The sequence below is a fragment of the Carettochelys insculpta genome, chromosome 4, assembly GCF_033958435.1.
Source record: "Carettochelys insculpta isolate YL-2023 chromosome 4, ASM3395843v1, whole genome shotgun sequence".
Classification (NCBI taxonomy): Eukaryota; Metazoa; Chordata; order Testudines; family Carettochelyidae; genus Carettochelys; species Carettochelys insculpta.
The window spans coordinates 114403504-114420620 of record NC_134140.1 but is presented as its reverse complement, the minus strand read 5'-3'; the positions used below and the strand labels follow the sequence as shown (position 1 = coordinate 114420620).

Genomic DNA, 17117 nt, shown 5'->3' with positions numbered 1-17117 from the left:
CTTTCAAAAGAGCAGTGTCTACACTGGCTTTCTTCTTTTGAAAGAAGCTCTTTTGAAATTAGAATATGCAAAATGAGGCACTAAATATGCAAATTTATATCGCATTTGCATTTCCAATTTACCTCATTTGCATACTTATTTCAAAAGAGGGGTGCAAGTGTAGATGCACCCTAAATGGATGGTGTCCTTAACACTTCTACAGATAGTGCTCATCTTCTCCACTCCCACTGTCGTGATTCATAGACTGAAACAGAAATAAGAGTTTTCCTGTGTTTTCAACTTTTTTTCTTAGGTTTGTGTGAATGATATCAAACAACAACAATCAGAAGCATATGGGGGGTACAGAGGGAGTTACATGCATCCCCCAGGATCACCCTTGCCTCCGCCACGCACTGTCCTGCTGCTCCATTTCCAGTGAGTGCAGGAGGGCCTCCCCGGGACTGGTGGAGGCTGAAAGCAGCATGAGCTTCCTAGCTGCTGCTGTTAGCCTGTGCCGCTCCAGGGGAGTCATAATTTGCTGCCCTATAATATCATGGCAATTTGCACGGAGCAGTGTTATATGTGATGTTATAAATAGAAACCGAGATCATGACTAAAAGTATGATTTCCAGAGGAATCTGTGGAGGGGCCAAACTAGTTTGTCAGAGAGAAAGGAGAATCTGACAGCTCAGCCAGGTGTAAACATGGCTGATGGACCATTTCTTGCTAACTGACCCTTTGGCAGATAAAGGGCTGGCGGAAAACAAACAAACGAACAAGCTACCTTTCAGCACAGAAACAAGAGAGAGTGCCCTTCCATACAAACTGCCTCTCCCATTCTCCCAGTTGGAAATATTTGAGCATCCTGCTGAGTGCAGCAGGCAAGAAGCCTGCCAGAGGGTCTTGCTGGGTCTCAAGACATTGGAGGTGTACATCTAACAGCTTGGCTGGTGGTTCTGGCCTCTGGGCCATATTTTGCCCACCCTACTCTAATCATTAGTTTATTAAAAGAAAAAAAAAGCACAGCTCTCACTTGAGAGTTCATCAAAAACCAGGAGCCAGATCACCAAACTGAAAGGCTATTTATCTCAGTCAGTCAGCAGCCAAGCCTAGATTTCAAACACAGCAAGTTAATAAACCAGCCCAGGGTCCTACCAAACTTGATGGCAAGTTTCCAAAAAAAGAGTTCCTTTTTAACCCACTAAATTAATCAATAACCATAACACAGAAGTGCAACAGAAATATTTAGCAGCTGTCTAACTCCCTGCAGGTACACCTAAACTGCAAGGAAAGACTCACAGCATAGCTGCTGTTGACCCTAGTCAGCTGATTCAGGCATATGGGGCTTGGGCTGTGGGGCAAAAAATTGCTGAGTAGCTTTTTAGGCTCACACTGGAGCTTGGACTCAGGGACTCTCCCTGCTTATAAGGTCCCAGAGCTCAAGCTCCAGCCCAAACAATTTTGCAGCTGAAGCCCCATGAGGCCAAGTCAGTTGACCTGTGCTAACTATGGATCTTTAATTGCCCGGTTTCACCCGCTGTGCATCATGTTTTATTCGTCTGAATAGTCGTACTGAGTAGCATGCAGTTTAATAAGCGTGGGTTTTTTGAATGAACCCTTTAAAAGTACATCCTCTCTGCTGCACAAGGACACTGAGGACACAGGGCAAATAATTACAATTTTAAAAAATATTTTCAAAGCACTTTACAGAAACAATTTATTTGATAGTGTGTCTCACAGTTAGAGAATGAGGCTGGGAATAATGAATCTTTCATTCTATTTCTAACCCCAGCCCTACATTGCTACATGATCCGGATCAAGTTATTTCACCTCCCTGGCCTTGTCTTCACTATGTAAATAAGTCACGTTTCTAACTTGTTATCTAACTTCGAGTTAATTACGTTCAGTTAAAATACCCAGTGAAGACAGGGCAGTTAGCTGTTTTCACTAGAATAAGCAGGTTGAGACAGAGTTTTTTCACTTGGCTTGCTAACTTTATGTGAAAACGACAGGCTACCTTGTCTTCACTAGGATTTCATTTTCAGGTTGCTAACCCTTTTTTCCATGGTTAGGGTCCTCATGTCTCAGTTTCTCTATCGTGTCAAATTAAATAATTACACTGTATACGATTTATGGAAAGGGCTTGGGATCCTTGAGTACAAAGAGCTGTATAAAGTGCCAAGTTTGCTTATCTGACTTCTCATAAGAGGAACACAGCATTTTTGCCTCCCCTTGCTGTGCTAGGTGCAAGTTAGCTAGGGTGACCATAACTCCCTGTCCCAAATACGGGGCAGGTAGATATGGAGGAGGAAGGGGCGGCTCCTCTGGCTCCACCAAGCCTCGGGGAGCTGGGAAGTAGGCAGCCGCCGCCAGCCCTCCCTGGCAGCCATGGGGAAGCGGCAGGGACACGGCAGCCACCCACGCTCCCCTACACCCCACTTCCCTGAGGCTTGGGGAAGTGACTCCCGCTAGCAGCTGCACCTCCACAGCTGCTGGTGGAAAAGGTCAACAGGGAGTGGGCCCAAATATAGGACAATTAGTCCCTTTTAAAAAATAAGTAGGGGTGCCTTTTTGGCATACCAAATATGGGACCGTCCTGCCTAATACTGGACGGATGGTCACCTCAAAGTTAGCAGATGTCCACTGGCTATGTTTCAGCCAGGCCAATTTCAACGGAGAGAACCCTGTAACTTCCACAGCACCTCCAGAGTACGGCCCAAGGAAAGCCGGGAAGGACGATGTTCTATCAACTGCTCTGTAGAGACAAGAAGTCCTAGGACACTTTGTAGATGAACAGATATTTGGAGCATAAGGTTTGCAAAGACCCAAGAAAGCTTATGCTCCTAAGTATCTGCTAATCTACAAGGTGCCCCAGGACTTCTTGTTTTTGAAGATACCGACTAGCTCGGCTACCCCCGACACCGGCTCTGTATAGGTGTACCGGGCCAGAGGGAGAGCACCCAGCCCTCAGTGACCCCGAGAGCAGGGAACCAGGCTCCCTCCTCGAGTGCTGGAACTGAGGGAATAGTGGCCGCGCTTGCAACAGGTTCCAGCATATATCCAGGGCGAAGAGCTCGGTTTAATGGCTCTCAGCACCTTCCCCCGCGCAGCTGCAGACCCCTGCTCGTAGCAGGGCCCAGCAGCGCGAAGCCAGGCAGCGGGGCTGGAAGCCCCTGACACCGCCGCGCCCGCGTAGAGCGCCCGGCAGGGGCTCGGCGCTGCAGCTCGCAGACGCCAGGGGCGGCCCAGGCCGAGCTGCGGCGCGACGTGAGCGGCGCGGGGAGGCGCAGGCTCGGCTGGGGCTCCTCCCCCGCCTCAGTCAGGGCGCCGCGGCTCCTCCCTCGCGGTTGCTGAGTCGCTCCGGTGGCGGCAGCAGCATGGCGGCCGTGGAGCCCCGAGTGTGCGAGACGGCCGGGTGCAGCCGCGAGGCCAAGCTGCAGTGCCCCACCTGCATCAAGCTGGGCATCCAGGGCTCCTACTTCTGCTCCCAGGTAAGCGCCCGCCGCGGCCCTCTGCCCGGCCGCATCCGGCCCGGCCTCACGCGGCGCGGCTGCTTCCTGCCCGGGCACCCCGCCCGGCTCTGCTGCTGCGGGGCCCGGGAACCCCCGCGCTGCTCTGGCGCTTGCCCAGCCCGGTGGGTTGGGGCTGCCGTGAGCAGGCGCTGCCAAGTGGGCAGAAGGGAGAGGTGTGCGACAGCGAGGAGCGGGTGGGCCTGGGATCCTGGCGGCGAGGCGTCCGGCACTGCACTGGGCAGGCAGAAGCCCTCCCGTGGTGCTTCTAGGCTGGGGCTGGATGGGGTGTTCCTTTGGCAGAGAGGAGGAGGTCCTCCTTGGAGCCTGGAGGGAAGCGCACACTAGAAAATCAGACCCTGGGGGAAGGTGCTTGACTCGGGCCCATGCTGAGCTGGCTGCGAGCATGTGGAAATGCTGCAAGAGTTGTTCTTTTGTACTACAGGATAGTCCCCCCCCTTCTCTTTCACCTAGTTCCTTTTCCCCCAAGTCCCAGTCCGCTCTTCCTGGACTTATATAATTGCACATTCATTTGCAGTTCAGCTTGTTCAGGCAGATTCACAATGCATTTGAGAAAGAAGGGAAAGAGGCATGTGTGTGTGTTGCTTGCTTTGACTTTCATGGAAGCTAAATTGTTACTGTGTAGGAAGTTAGATGCTGTGGACTGAGAAAAGAGAAGACTTAGAGGGGACATGATAGCACTTTAAGTACCTAAAAGAGTGTTACAAGGCAGATGGAGAAAAATTGCTTTCCTTGCCCTCTGAGGATAAGACAAAGAGCAATGGGTTTAAACTGCAGCAAGGGAGGCTTAGGTTGGAAATGAGGAAGAACTTCCTGTCAGGGTGGTTAAACACTGGAATAAATTGCCTAGAGAGGTTGTGGACTCTAAATCACTGGAGATATTTAAGAGCAGGGTAGACAGACATCTATCAGGGATGGTCTAGACCAGGGTATCCCAAACTTTATATAGTTGGGACCAGTTTTTTTTTTCAGTACCTTATTTTGTGGTTCAAAAGTATAAATGAATAAATTTTCACTGTTTATTATTTATTCACAATAATAATGGTACATAGCAATAATTTGTATATTTTCTAAGGACTGGTGTTTTTTTTTTCCCAAGGACTGGTACTGCACCATGGACCACACTTTGGGAAACTCTGGTCTAGATGGTGCTTGATCCTGCTGTGGGGCAGGGGACTGGACTCAATGACCTCTCGAGATCCTTTCCAGTTGTAGTGTTCTATGATTCTGACTGGATTTCTGTCTGTGTAAATCACTGCCTTTGTTATCTCATGCACATGTATAATAGTCAAGTTTTGTTTTGACAGAGTAAGTGTAGCACAAAAGTGTGCTTCTCCATGTTTCACATTTATTGTGTCCTCTTTTAAAGCATGCACTTGCTTAATACATTAGAAAGGTACCTGATAAATTGTTTTTTAAAAATGTTTCTGTGCCTATCGTAACATGGACTTGTTGCTCTGAAAATATGACTTTTCTGTTTTTCTGGGTATATTAAGCAAGTTTTGGAAAAAAATATTCTAGGCTTTGCAGATTGAAAGTAAAATAACTATAATTCAGGTGTGGTAAATCACGTCTGTGTTTATATAAAAGCAAATCTGACGGACCTCAGTTACTGTCACAATTGTAATTTTTTTTCTAACTCAGAAAAATATAAATTAAATGATAAAACAAGCAGTGTAATCTTCTCCCGATAGTGTCTGTGGACAAATAGTAATGTTTTGATGTATAATTAAGTGGTGCAATTGTCAAAATTACAATTAATGGTAAGAGAAGTGAGGATTTTGGTCCATCTATTTATAAGGCAAATGAATGCTCCTGCTTCTGGGTATAAACCAGCCACTAACTGCTTGAGGTTGGGAAGAAGCTTTGTAAATGGTTAAGTTATTCCTTATTTATCAACTACCTAATTCTGCATCTTTTTCTGAAGCATCTGGTACTGTTGCTTTTATATATATATATATAAATAAAAACTTGGTGAATACAATGTATTTTAAGTTACCAGCCTATTCGGTAAAAGTCTGTGGAGAAATGGTAGTAGTATTTGCAAGTTCCCTCAGCCGCCCCTCAAACCTGCAGAATGTCTGTAGAGGTGGCGGGGATTCTTATTTTCTATTATATGCAGATCAACTCTCTTACTGGAATGTCAAATGCTGTTGTAAGGGTATGTCCACACTGTGAAGTTTCATCGCCAAAAGTAATTCTGACACACAAGCAGCCAAAAGAAAAGTCGGCCAATCGTGTTCACACTTGGAACCTCTGAAAGATTGTGTCCTCCTTTTTAGTGCCTGCACCCATAGTAGAAGCAATGCACTGTATATATGCCACAGTGCATGGCTACATCATCTGTTGCTAGATGCTGTAAAACATCTCATTGGCCACTGCTTTGTTTCCCAGCTTTCCTGGTGGTTCCGGCTTCCTTTCACATCACTTCCCGAACTGCCATTCTTTGCTGTGCACTCCAGCACCTGTGATGAGAGAGTATGGATCCTGCACTTCTCTCCTATGCTCTCTTTAGTGTCACAAGGACATCATGAATTGCAGCAGTTACTCTTGAACTATGACCGAGGAAGAACAGTTGCAGGTAGGCAGCATTCTATGTGAGCTGTACAGCCGCAGTTATTGTATTTGATACTCACAGATGAGCTGTACAGGGTAGGCTGTCACTTTTGGGCCACAGAAACCACTGTTTGGTGGGATCACACCATCATGCAGGTGTGGGATGAAGACCAGTGGCTACAGAACTTTAGGCTGTATAAAGCAGCTTTCCTGGAGCTGTGTGTTGAGTTGGCCCCAAACTGCAGTGCAAGGACCTCAGAATGAGAGCTGCTCTCTCTAGAGAAGAATGGAGCAATTGCTGTGCGGAAACTGGCAACTCCTGATGATTACTGGTCAGTTGCAAATCAATTTGGATTGTTGAAGTCTACTTTTGGGGCTGAACTGCTGCAAGCGTATGTTGCAATAAATTGCATTTGGCTACAGAGAACCGTGGCTCTGGCAAATGCGCGTGATATAGTGGGTCTCTCTGCAGAGATGGGCTTTCCTAACCGCGTTTGTGGTGATGATGGTGAGGGTCAATTGATGGCACACACATTTCAGTTTCCAGGCCAGACCATGTGCCACAAAATATATCAACAGGAGGGGATACTTCTTGATGGTGCTTGTGGATGGGTGTTTCACAGACAGCATACGATGGTCTGGAAAAGCACATGACATACACATCTTCATGAATGCTGGCTTGTACAGAAAGCTACAGGAGGGGATTTTGTTTTCAGGCCACAAGATTACAGTGGGTACGTGGAAATACCTGTAGTAATCCTAGGACACCTGATTCATCCCTTATAGCCTTTACTCATGAACTCTTACCTATGGCACCTGTACAGCATTAGGAAGTGTGTTAACAGGCTAAGTCAGTGTCATGTAGTAGTGGAATGTGCCTTTGGCAGACTGAAGGGGAGGTGGAGGTGTGTCTGTGACAGGCTAGACCTTATAAAGGAGAATAATCTGACGATCATAGCCACATGCTGCGTTTTTCATAACCTCTGTGAATCTAAAGGTGAAATCTTTGCTCAAGGATGGAGAATTGAGCCATAGTACGTGGCTGAAGAGTTTGAGCAGTCAGACACACTAGGACTGTCAGAGGAACCCAGAGGGCTGCTCTTAGCATCAGGGAGATTTGAGGAAGCACATTGCATTGCTCCTCATTGTGAATCTACCTTTTTTGCTGTTGCTTCCCGGATGCATCCCATTTAACATTCCATGCTACACGTATCCATGCAAGAAAATGCTTGAACAGCCTGTACCTGGGACTGACGTGATTGCTATGGGTTGTGGAACAGAAAATAAAGTCATTGTACAGTTAAAAAACTTGTCTTTATTCATCAAGGCAAATTACCATGAAGCAAGAAAACACCCATGTGTGCTGGGAAGGGAGGGTCTTGGAAAGGGTATAACCTCACAGCTATGTGTAGGTCCAGCTATCTTAGTCAAAGATGTGAGAGAAGGTGGAGTGCAGGGGAAATTAAGGGTTCCCAGATGATGAAACAGATTGTGTGGGTGTGCGGGGGGGTGGGGGGGTTGTTTGCAGGATAAAGACTTGTGTATGTGCTGCAGGAGAGGTCAAACCTGGATCTGCACATTTTACAGCTTGATTAACACTTGAGCATCTTGGTTTGCTCCTTTGTGACCTTGATCATGTAGTCAGTGGCATCCTCCCTATCCTGATTTTTCATTAGCTGTTGGTTTCCACACATCTTGGCCTCTGTGTTGGAGTGCTTGATCATTTCCCTCATTAAATCCTCCCTGATTGTGTTTGTGTTTGGACCCCTTTCTTACCTGATACAGCCTGTCTGCTGGGGTAGGCCCCTGTGTCCTTGAGGTCTCCACTGTAAAACACAATGCTCAAAAGAGGGACTGTGAAATTCCAGCTCAACATAGAAACATTTCACTTACAAACATGTTTTGCAACATATCCAATCACTTTCCCACTAATCCCTGCAAAGTGCACACATCTCTGCAGGCATTGTAAACATGGTGAGGATGGGGATGGCATGATGGGTGTGCATAGGGATAAAAGAAAACACAGTTGTGTGCTTTGTGGAGCAGATTTGCAGGGAAATCATTCTAATTATGCCACACTTCTCCGCAGATGGGTATCACTGCAACACACATCTCACTGCTGAGGGTAAGGAGGGAAACTAGTGCTTTTGGCTGCTAGCAGCTTTGACTCTGCTCCATATGCAGCCCACCTACGTGCCGCTTTGGTCCCTGCACCATTGATTGCAGAATGTTATGGGACAATGCCCTACAATGGAGGAAGAAACACAGCTGCAATGCCATGGAACCCGTGACGGAGAATTAAATAGTACCTCAGGCAGTTTCCAAAGCATGTCTCTGCAGGATTTCATTGATATATTGGAGTGCATCAATGCCAGGTTTGGACGTAACAATTAACTAAACAGGAACACAGCCGGCCTCCCACTTGCCAAGCCACATCCACTTACCCTATGTCTAATCTCCTGCTTCTTGCTCCCCATGGAGCAGCTGCTGAGACAGGATATATACCTCAGGAGTGGAGAGTTCTTCCTGGCTGCCTGTCACACCAGGTGACCCCACTGGTAGCCTCACATCTTCTAGCTTTGTCTCTTCATCTATCACTTTATCTTCTGGGTTAGATTCTCTCTCTCTGCTGATTCTGTGCCCTCTGAAGTATCCATGGTGCTCTTGGTGGTCAAGGTAAGGGCACCCTTGAGGATAATTCCTTATAAAACTGGTAGGTCTTAAGTGCAGCACCAAAGCAATGGCTTGCCTCCCTCACTTCCTCAGCTACTGTATCTTTGTTCTGTCCCTCTCACAGCCCTTTTCACTCAAGCTTTGTGAAACTGGCCCATATGTGTCCCAATTCCATGGGTCAGGTGCAGACTCCTCTCCTCAAACACTAATCAGATCCAAAAGCTTTGTGGTGGTCCAGGCTGGAGAGCATTTGGAATGATAGCCAGCAGGATGCCATGAGACTACTTTGTGCTGATCCGGACTGCAGGAAATGGAATTTAAAACTCCCAGGGCTTGCCAGGATGAGGAGTGGATTGCTTTGTATGTGGCTGCAAGGCAGCGGAGTTCAAAGTTTTGACCGGAGTGGCTTCTTGGAGGGCCAAGAACAGGGTGAGGGGGGAAAAAAAAGCCTCATGGTGTCTATGCTACATGTTTATCGACAGTAAATGGAGTGGGTAAGAAAAAAGTCCCCTGTGGAACTCGAAGCTTTTTGTTGCTGAAACTGGGCCTTTTTCTTGACAAAAGTCATATTGCAGTGTGCACGCTCTTTCAGTTTTGTCACCAAAAGGCATTTTTGGTGATGAAAATTTGGTAGTTTAGACCAGTGCTCCACAACCAGTGTGCAGCGAATGGGTGCTTAGTGTGCCTCATAGCTGCACACTGGGAGTACTGTCCGCCACTCTGTTCACGTGTGCCACTGCTCAGTGGGGGAAGTGAGTGGTGGCTCTGATGAGTAGCAGACATTGACTTAGAGCGGGGAGGTGGCTGAGGGTACCTGCGTCTGGGGGAAAGGTGTGAGATTGGGTTAGAGTGGGGGCTGAGGGGTGCTTGGCTCTGGGGGAGGAAGAGAGGGTTGGGTTTTATATATTGGATGTGCCACAACATTGTAATGAGTGCTGAAATGTGCCACCAGGTGATACAGGTTGCTGAGCACTGATCTAGTGGTTAGCTTGGAGGGAGGGGCTGAGAGCCAAGACTCCTGGGTTCTATCTCAGCACTGGGATGGGGGTCAGAGTCTAGTCTAATAGTTAGAGCAGGGGGCTGGGATCCAGCACCCCTGGGATCAAATTTAGCACCGGGAGGGGAATGATGTCTAGTGGTTAGAGTAGATGGAGACTGAGAGCCAGGACTGCAGGGTTCAAACTGTCACCTGGAAGGGAGTGGGATCTAGCGCTTAGAGTGAAGGGAAGTGCTTGGATCTGGAGGAGGAATTGCAAGTTCTGTCATCTCCCTTCCCCCAAGTAGGGGTGAAAGACTAGTGGTGAGAGTGGAGGGAGGTGTGGGAGTTTAAGCTAGTGGTTAGAGCCGGGGGGGGAGGGGGGCTAGGAGCCAGAAGTCCTGGGTTCTGTTCCCCTTCCAGGGGATGAGTGTCCTAGTGGTGGGGGGAACCCCTGGGTTCTATCCCAGTGAGGAGGAGTCTAGTCTAGTGGTTAGGTGGCTGGGAGACAGGATTCTTGAGTTCTTTTGTCGCCTGTGGGTTACAACGGAGTTATCTAATACTATAGTCATAGTAGTTTACAGGGAAATTATAGTTGGATGGTGTGGTCCCTAGTGTACTGCAGTAACCTCAATTTCTCCTTCCCCTTGTAATGGTCACTTTACTTGTAAATTGACCTTTTTCTCTCTTTCTCAAAGAGAGGAAGTTTTTAACAATTTGTCCTAGAAGTGGTTATTCTGACTTTATCTTGAATTTTGTCTTATGGTCTTGGGGCCCTTTAGTCTGTTCAATTTAAACTGAAAGAGTAATTTTAAATATAGTCTTCAATTGTTGCATCGCATCCATCTGTTTTTTTTATCCAGCTACTCTGTTCTACCCCAGAAGTTGCTGCTTTTTAAGGGTGGGTAAAAGTCAAGTTACATACTAGTTAACTTCACAATAACTTTGTGAAAAAGTAAACTTACAATTATGCAGCATTTTGAGATCTTTTGAGATTAGATCTATGCTGTGTCTGCAGCATCAGCCTCAATAGTAAGAAATAGAATATCTACAGCTCTTTATAGGGCACCCTGTCATAGAGGTGCCAGAGCTAACTCTGCTGTATTGGTAAAGCTGGCAATGACTCTTCCTGTTGTGTGACTGCAGGCTGTTTTGTGGTGGTAATCACTCTTAAACCTTAGGAGGCTGACCTATACTAGAAAGTTAGGTCAACCTACCTATGGTGCTCGGGGATGTGAAAAATTCATGCCCCTGAGAGACATAGTTGAGCTGCCCTAAAACCCCATGTAAACCTGGGGTGAGCAAACCTTTTACTTTGGGCCCTGCTTTTCATCCTTGCAGATGACAGCCCCCTTTTTCTCCACAACCTGTGATTCACACCAATGGAAATTTCATTTATGTTCCTTTTGGGGGGGAAAAAAACCTTTTTGGCATGTGCGTAGAATGAAAAACTTTATTAACTGGGATATAAACATGAATACACCTACATAAAAACAGTCACATATATCAACATTTTAAATGAGATGGATGAGCCTGAGACCCAACAGCTGATTGTGCTGTGCCGCCCCTTGCAAAATTTCACCCCTCCCGAGGGCCTGCCCCCCCACTTCTCTCACCCCTATTGTAAACAGCAATAGGTCAGTGGAAGTATTCTTCTAACAGCTTATTGGGAGGGGTAGATTTATTTTAATGATGGAGGGCATTTGTGAGTCACTGTTGTGTGTCTATGCTGTGTATCTTTTTAATAAAGATAAAGAGAGGATGTATATGGTCCAGTATTTAGGATGCTGATGACCCAGTTTCAAATACCTGCTGTACCATATCCTATGTCTGTGACCCTGTGCATATCACTTAGTACCACCATGCTTCAGTTCCTCAGGTGTAAAGTTGAGGTACTAGCGCTTATCTACCTCACAGGCTTGTTGTGAGGATATATCCATGGAAAGTGGAAGTTCTCAGGTACCATGGTAATGGGGACCCCTGAGGTATAATAAAAAGAAGCATCCATAATGACTGCTGTATCAAGAGCCAAGCTGCCGTTGACTGACCTGATCTTCCTACTGTAAATATGTTGTAGAATTGCCAGTTTTGCAGTTTTTCTTATGACTAATCAGTAAACAGGGCATGTAACATAACTTTTAACCATTGTTTGTCATACACATGTCCCAGAAAATGCTGTTGACAGCAAAACAAATTATGCTACAGTGCATGTCTATATCAACATGTCAATCAGCAGATAGGGGGCTGGATTCCTTAGGTAGAGACTAATTGGATTGTTTGACAGAAACTGTATCCCTGAAAGGGAAATAATTCCACAGATTTAATATTGATTGTATTTGATTTTTTTTTTTTCATTTCAAGTGAATTTGATCATGTTGCTCCTAATGAGCATCAGGTAGAGCTCATGTCTAGGAACAGAACTGCTGTAATTGTTTGTGGAGCCAAAATAACTGTGGAGATTTGAAATGCACAACACCAAATTAAAATTACAGTTCTGTTTTTGTTACTGCTGTTGCAAGTGACAAAAGTTAAGGACAATTGTTTCCTTGTTTTTTCAGTTTACTTTGTATGTAATAAATTTCACTGTTTACTTTTGCAAGTCAGTTTTTTCCTTTGTGCAGCTCTTTCATCGAGTAACAGAGGAGAGAAATATATTTGAAAAAAAATGTGTTTATGACTGTAATACACAAATATTGTCAGGAGGAGTCATGGAAAATAGTTCTGGAAATGGCTTCTAACTTTTAAAATTAGGTGCCCACTGCTGATTTAGGTGCAAAATGGACAGGAGTAATCTGAAAGAATGGATGAGATTAGTCCATGTTAGTTTATCATCCTTTAAAAGTGTCTTTTTCCCATTGAAGCCAATCAGTTTTCAAGCACAGATACACTTTTTTAAACATTTGAGTGTCCACGTGTCTTATGTCTCATTTCTTTCCTCATAATAATTGGGTCTCTTTTTTGGTCTTTAAGTTACACACACTATTTTTCCCAGGTCTCTCTCTTGCTCTGCTTATGGTATAGGAATGACTAAGAACCATAAAGGTAGGAAAGGGTCAGGCAGGTTAAAGAAAATATTATGACGGGAGACTGGAACTCTTCAGATGATCAGGGCCCTTCACCCAGAAGGGGTACCAGGGCCACGTGAACGGAAGGAGTTCTCTTCTATGGATTGGAAGAGGACCATTGATGTACGTGGGTGGAGTGCTCCTGCCACCAGGAGTAGGGAGGAGTGGGGAAAGAGGTAGCTCCCCAGGGTCAAGCCATTTAAAAGCAGCAACCTCCCAAGCCTGGGCCTTTTAAATCGCCATTGGAGCCCCAGGTGGCACTGAAGGCCTGGTTTGGGGAGACTCGCTCCCAACCCCTTTCTTTCTGCCCAAGGTCCTGCCCCTTCTGGAGGCCCAGAGTCACCCTTCCCCACCTTGCTCAGAGCCCAGCCAAGTCTGTCAGGTGCCCTGCTCCTTACATAACCGAACAGGAAAGAGAGCTCTTGACCTTTTAATGGCTGAGGGGTCGAAGTACTGCAGGGTCAGAGTTTGTCCCCCATGACAGATGGGTTAGAAGCAGTGCCAGCAATGGGAAAGGAGAGTACAGGTCCCGAAGCTGCTCCTTGTTCCTAGTGCAGTGTCTCATTTCTTCCTCTTGGTGCTCTTCCTCCATGACAGAGAGTGGGATACAGCCCTGCACACTCTGTTCCCCCGTCCTGTTAGGGCAACCCTGTCCGTTCCAGTCTCTCTCATTCTTTTTCTTTTCAAAGCAATGGGCCTTGGCATAGGACAGAAATACAGCTGTAGAAAGATGCATTCACTCTTGGCTTTGAAACTCAAGTTATACCTAATTGTAAGCATGTGTTGCTACAGCTGTTGCTCCAGTTTATTTATAAAAATGCTGATTAAGCCTATGAAAACATAGGTGCATATGCAGCAGCCAAGCCAGACAGTGACTATGAAATGTTCAGATACTTGTTCAGAAAGTAAATAATGTTGTCTCTAGTAATTTAAAGTATTAAAAGAACAGTGAATAAAAGATGTTTGCATTTCAGATGTGTGTGTAGGGTTGGCTATGTAGTTACAATAGGGGGAAGAACCTTTCTGAGTACAGTTTTCAGACGCGTTGTATTAGTCAGAGGTTGAGTATGTACACACTGGTTTTAATGAATTGCTGGCTTTGGCTGGCAGTTTAAAATGATGCTGATTCGTTGGTAGTACAAGGCTTTCCTTATAAAGGAAAAAGTTTGTGGTCTGCTTATTTTTGCTTGAACAAGTCAGCCGTTGATGTAAATCAGTGGCCTTGCCTTCTTCCAAACAATTAACATGATTTAAATACAACCAACAAGTCCACGTGAGTTAGATTTTATGTACAAGAACAGAAAGTTGAGGGCTAAGAACAGAATGCCATTAGAGGGAGGCTCTAAATACCTGCTGTTTAGAGAGATGCAATGCTTAGCACAATGGGGAACGTCAATGATTTTTCACCAAGGGTGGGCTCGGAAGAGTCAGGCAGCCTGACGGTGATTGAATGACCGACTTGGAAGGCATTGTGTGATACTGTACTGTGTGTACACGAGCGTATGCGTGTCTGTTACATATGAGGGGTGGAGGGGGCTCGTAGAGTTCATGTGCTACATGTCTCCTAGCATGAGTCACTGTTTAGGTGAGTGAAAATATGCCAGACTTTAGGATATACCAAGCAGTGCCTTCTATGCCTACGCTGCTGATGTTAGCAGTTTAGTATCCTATTGCCAGGGCCTTCCCCTGCCCCACAGAAAGGCTCCTGTGGTGGCAGAGGTGGCAGCTCCCCACTGCTGAAGCCTTTTTCCACTACAGGGAGCTGCAGGAGCTCCTCAGCCAGAGCCCCTTACTACTTTGTGTAGATACACACTGTTTGTTTTTCACTACCACTTGCTGTTGTAAGTGGAGACAAGGCCAAGGTGGAGAGAGGAATTGTCGTCGTCTTCCCAAATGCGAGCTCCTTTTAGAAAAGGTGTGTGCTGGCCTGCAAGTGAAGGCTGACCGGGAGGGGGAGTGGGGATTTCTTTTCAGTGCCGTCCATACTGCTGTTTTAATCTCTTCTGCCTTCATTGTCTTTTTTTTAATCTTAATTTATTGCTTGCCCACAAATCCTTGCCTTATCCTCCTTGCTTCTCTCCTTCAACTCCTGTTCATTCTGTCTTCCCCACTTCCCTGTACCGCCTGCCCTGCCCTTCATTGCAGATCCACTCTTCACTGTCACCTGTGCCTTTGAAGTCCTCGATTCATACTTCTTTCCATCTACGTTTTCTCTCTCTCTTTCCCCCCTACACACCCTCCCATTCACACACATTCATGCTTCACATTCAGGCGCGCGCTCTCAATTCATTTTTCCTCTATTTCCAGTCTGTGTTTCTCACGTGCGCACACACACACAGCCATATATTTTCCATTGAAGCGCACATCATGCCAGACGAATCCTGTTGCTGCTCTTACAGAGGTGCCCGAGCACACGCAGGCTGAGTGCCTGTTGCAAGAGGAATGATCTTGCCCCAGCCCTCCAGGGAAGGGACTGTCACAGTCCCAGGACTGGTTTCCAAATGTTTTCATAATGCGGATCACTTTCAGTGCTAGAGAACCTGTCCCCCCACGCTTCCCTTCTTGCTTGAAACAGTAGAAAATGTGGTAAGCCCCAAGCGTGCATTAAAAGGGAGGTGGACTGGATGATCGAATGAGCCTTTTCACCTCTGACTGCTGTGATTCTACAGGCTGTCCGATATTACATCATCCTTGTTGCAGCTTAGAGGGCTTGATTACCCAGACAAGTCTTAGTGGGATGATACCAAGGAGATGAGAGGAAATCAACTTGGTGTAATGGTATTAATTGCAGCTGTTTGGCTCGGCTCTCTCCCTGTTGGTTTATAAACCAGTTAACTACAGTATTTTCCAGTTTTAACCCTGATAGTTCAAGCAGCTTTTTTGAGTGTTGCTAAAGTAGATAATAGAATATTCTTGTAAATATAGTTTGTTGTCCATTTTGTGAAGGTCACATTATTCTGTCCCAGAGAGCAGTGATTTTTGTATTATTTTTCATTTGCAGGAATGTTTTAAAGGAAGCTGGGCTACTCACAAGTTACTGCACAAGAAAGCAAGTAAGTGAGTTCTTTGTGCCATCTTTATTCTGCTTTAAGTTTATATGTGAAGATCAAATATTCATGTTATCACAAGTGTTCATTTTTCACGGTAGTTCAGTGGTGAGCAACCCACAGTCTGCAAACCCCTTCTCTGCACCCTTCCCCCACACCTCTCATGCCCTGGGGCCTTGCACTTACCTACTCCTCCCCACTCCCTCCCCGTACCTTCAGAGCCCCATGAATCAGTTGATTCGTGCTCTGTCCCCCTCCTTCCTAGAGCTTGAACGTTGAATGGCTTACACGGTCCACTCGCTAACCTTGGTTGCCCATTGCTGCTCTAGTTTCAAAATGCAAAATGAGAGTTATATTTTGACCTAAGTAATACAGTGTGCACTGCTCTGTATCTTCACTCATGTGCATGCTAGGGGTGTAAAATCCTGTTTAATTAGTTAACTGGTTAAATATTAAGTTTAACTGTGTAACCGATGAAACAGTGCAGGGTGGGGAGGATGGCCGGGGAGGCCATCTGGGCTGAAGCAGCACTCCTGACATGGACGGGGCCTGCTCTGGTTGGGCTGGAGAGCTGCTGGGGCCGTTGCAGATGAGGGCTACTCTGGCCTTGCTGGAGCGGCCACTGTTTGCGGTGTGCCCCGTGGGACTCAAGCAGCCACCTGTGAGCAGGGGGATGCTCCAGCCTCCACTGGTTAACTGTAACCAGTAAGCTGCCTCTGTTTAGAGTGAGTCCTATTGGTTAACCAGTTAAACATTAACATCCCTAGTGCATGCATGTGTTTGCCAGATTGTGGATTTTTCTGAGATACATGGGCTACGTGCATTGAACGTTCAAGATCCAGCTTAGGCCCTAAACCAGGGGTGTCCAATGCATGACCCGTGGAGCCTTTTAATCCAGTCCATGGAGCCAGCAGCGGTGTCATTTTTAAAAGGTGTGCACACGGCTCTCGGTGCTAGGTGGTGTGCAGCACGGCTGTCAAGGCACAGTGTGGCTCTCGGGGCTGGGCGAGGCACGGCATGACTCGTGGGGCTGGGTGAGGCTCTCGGGGCTGAGTGCAGCTCGTGTGGTGCTCGGGGCTCCGGCAGTGCAGTTCCTGTGAGTCACCCAGGCTGGGTTGCAAGATGCTTGGCTGTGGGGGTTGTCTCTGTGTGTGTGTGTGTTGGGGCTGTGGGGGGGTGGGGGTGGGTTAAGGCAGGGGGTGGGGTGGGATGGGGCGGACGGTGGTTTGGGAGTGCGAAGGGTTAAGCCTGGGGAGCTGTGGGGCAGGGCAGGTTTGAGGCTATTTTATGT

At 46.6% G+C, this 17117-nt stretch overlaps 1 protein-coding gene across 1 annotated transcript in view; it reads left to right on the top strand.

Annotated features, from left to right (window-relative positions):
• The first annotated feature begins 3318 nt into the window (after window positions 1-3318).
• The window catches only part of METAP1 (methionyl aminopeptidase 1), a 37460-nt gene continuing 23661 nt past the window's right edge, over window positions 3319-17117 (top strand). The window contains exons 1-2 of the mRNA XM_074993540.1: window positions 3319-3470; window positions 15781-15832. Of these exons, the coding sequence (XP_074849641.1) occupies window positions 3357-3470; window positions 15781-15832 (166 nt within the window). The 5' untranslated portion in view covers window positions 3319-3356. The remainder of the gene's footprint in view (window positions 3471-15780; window positions 15833-17117) is intronic.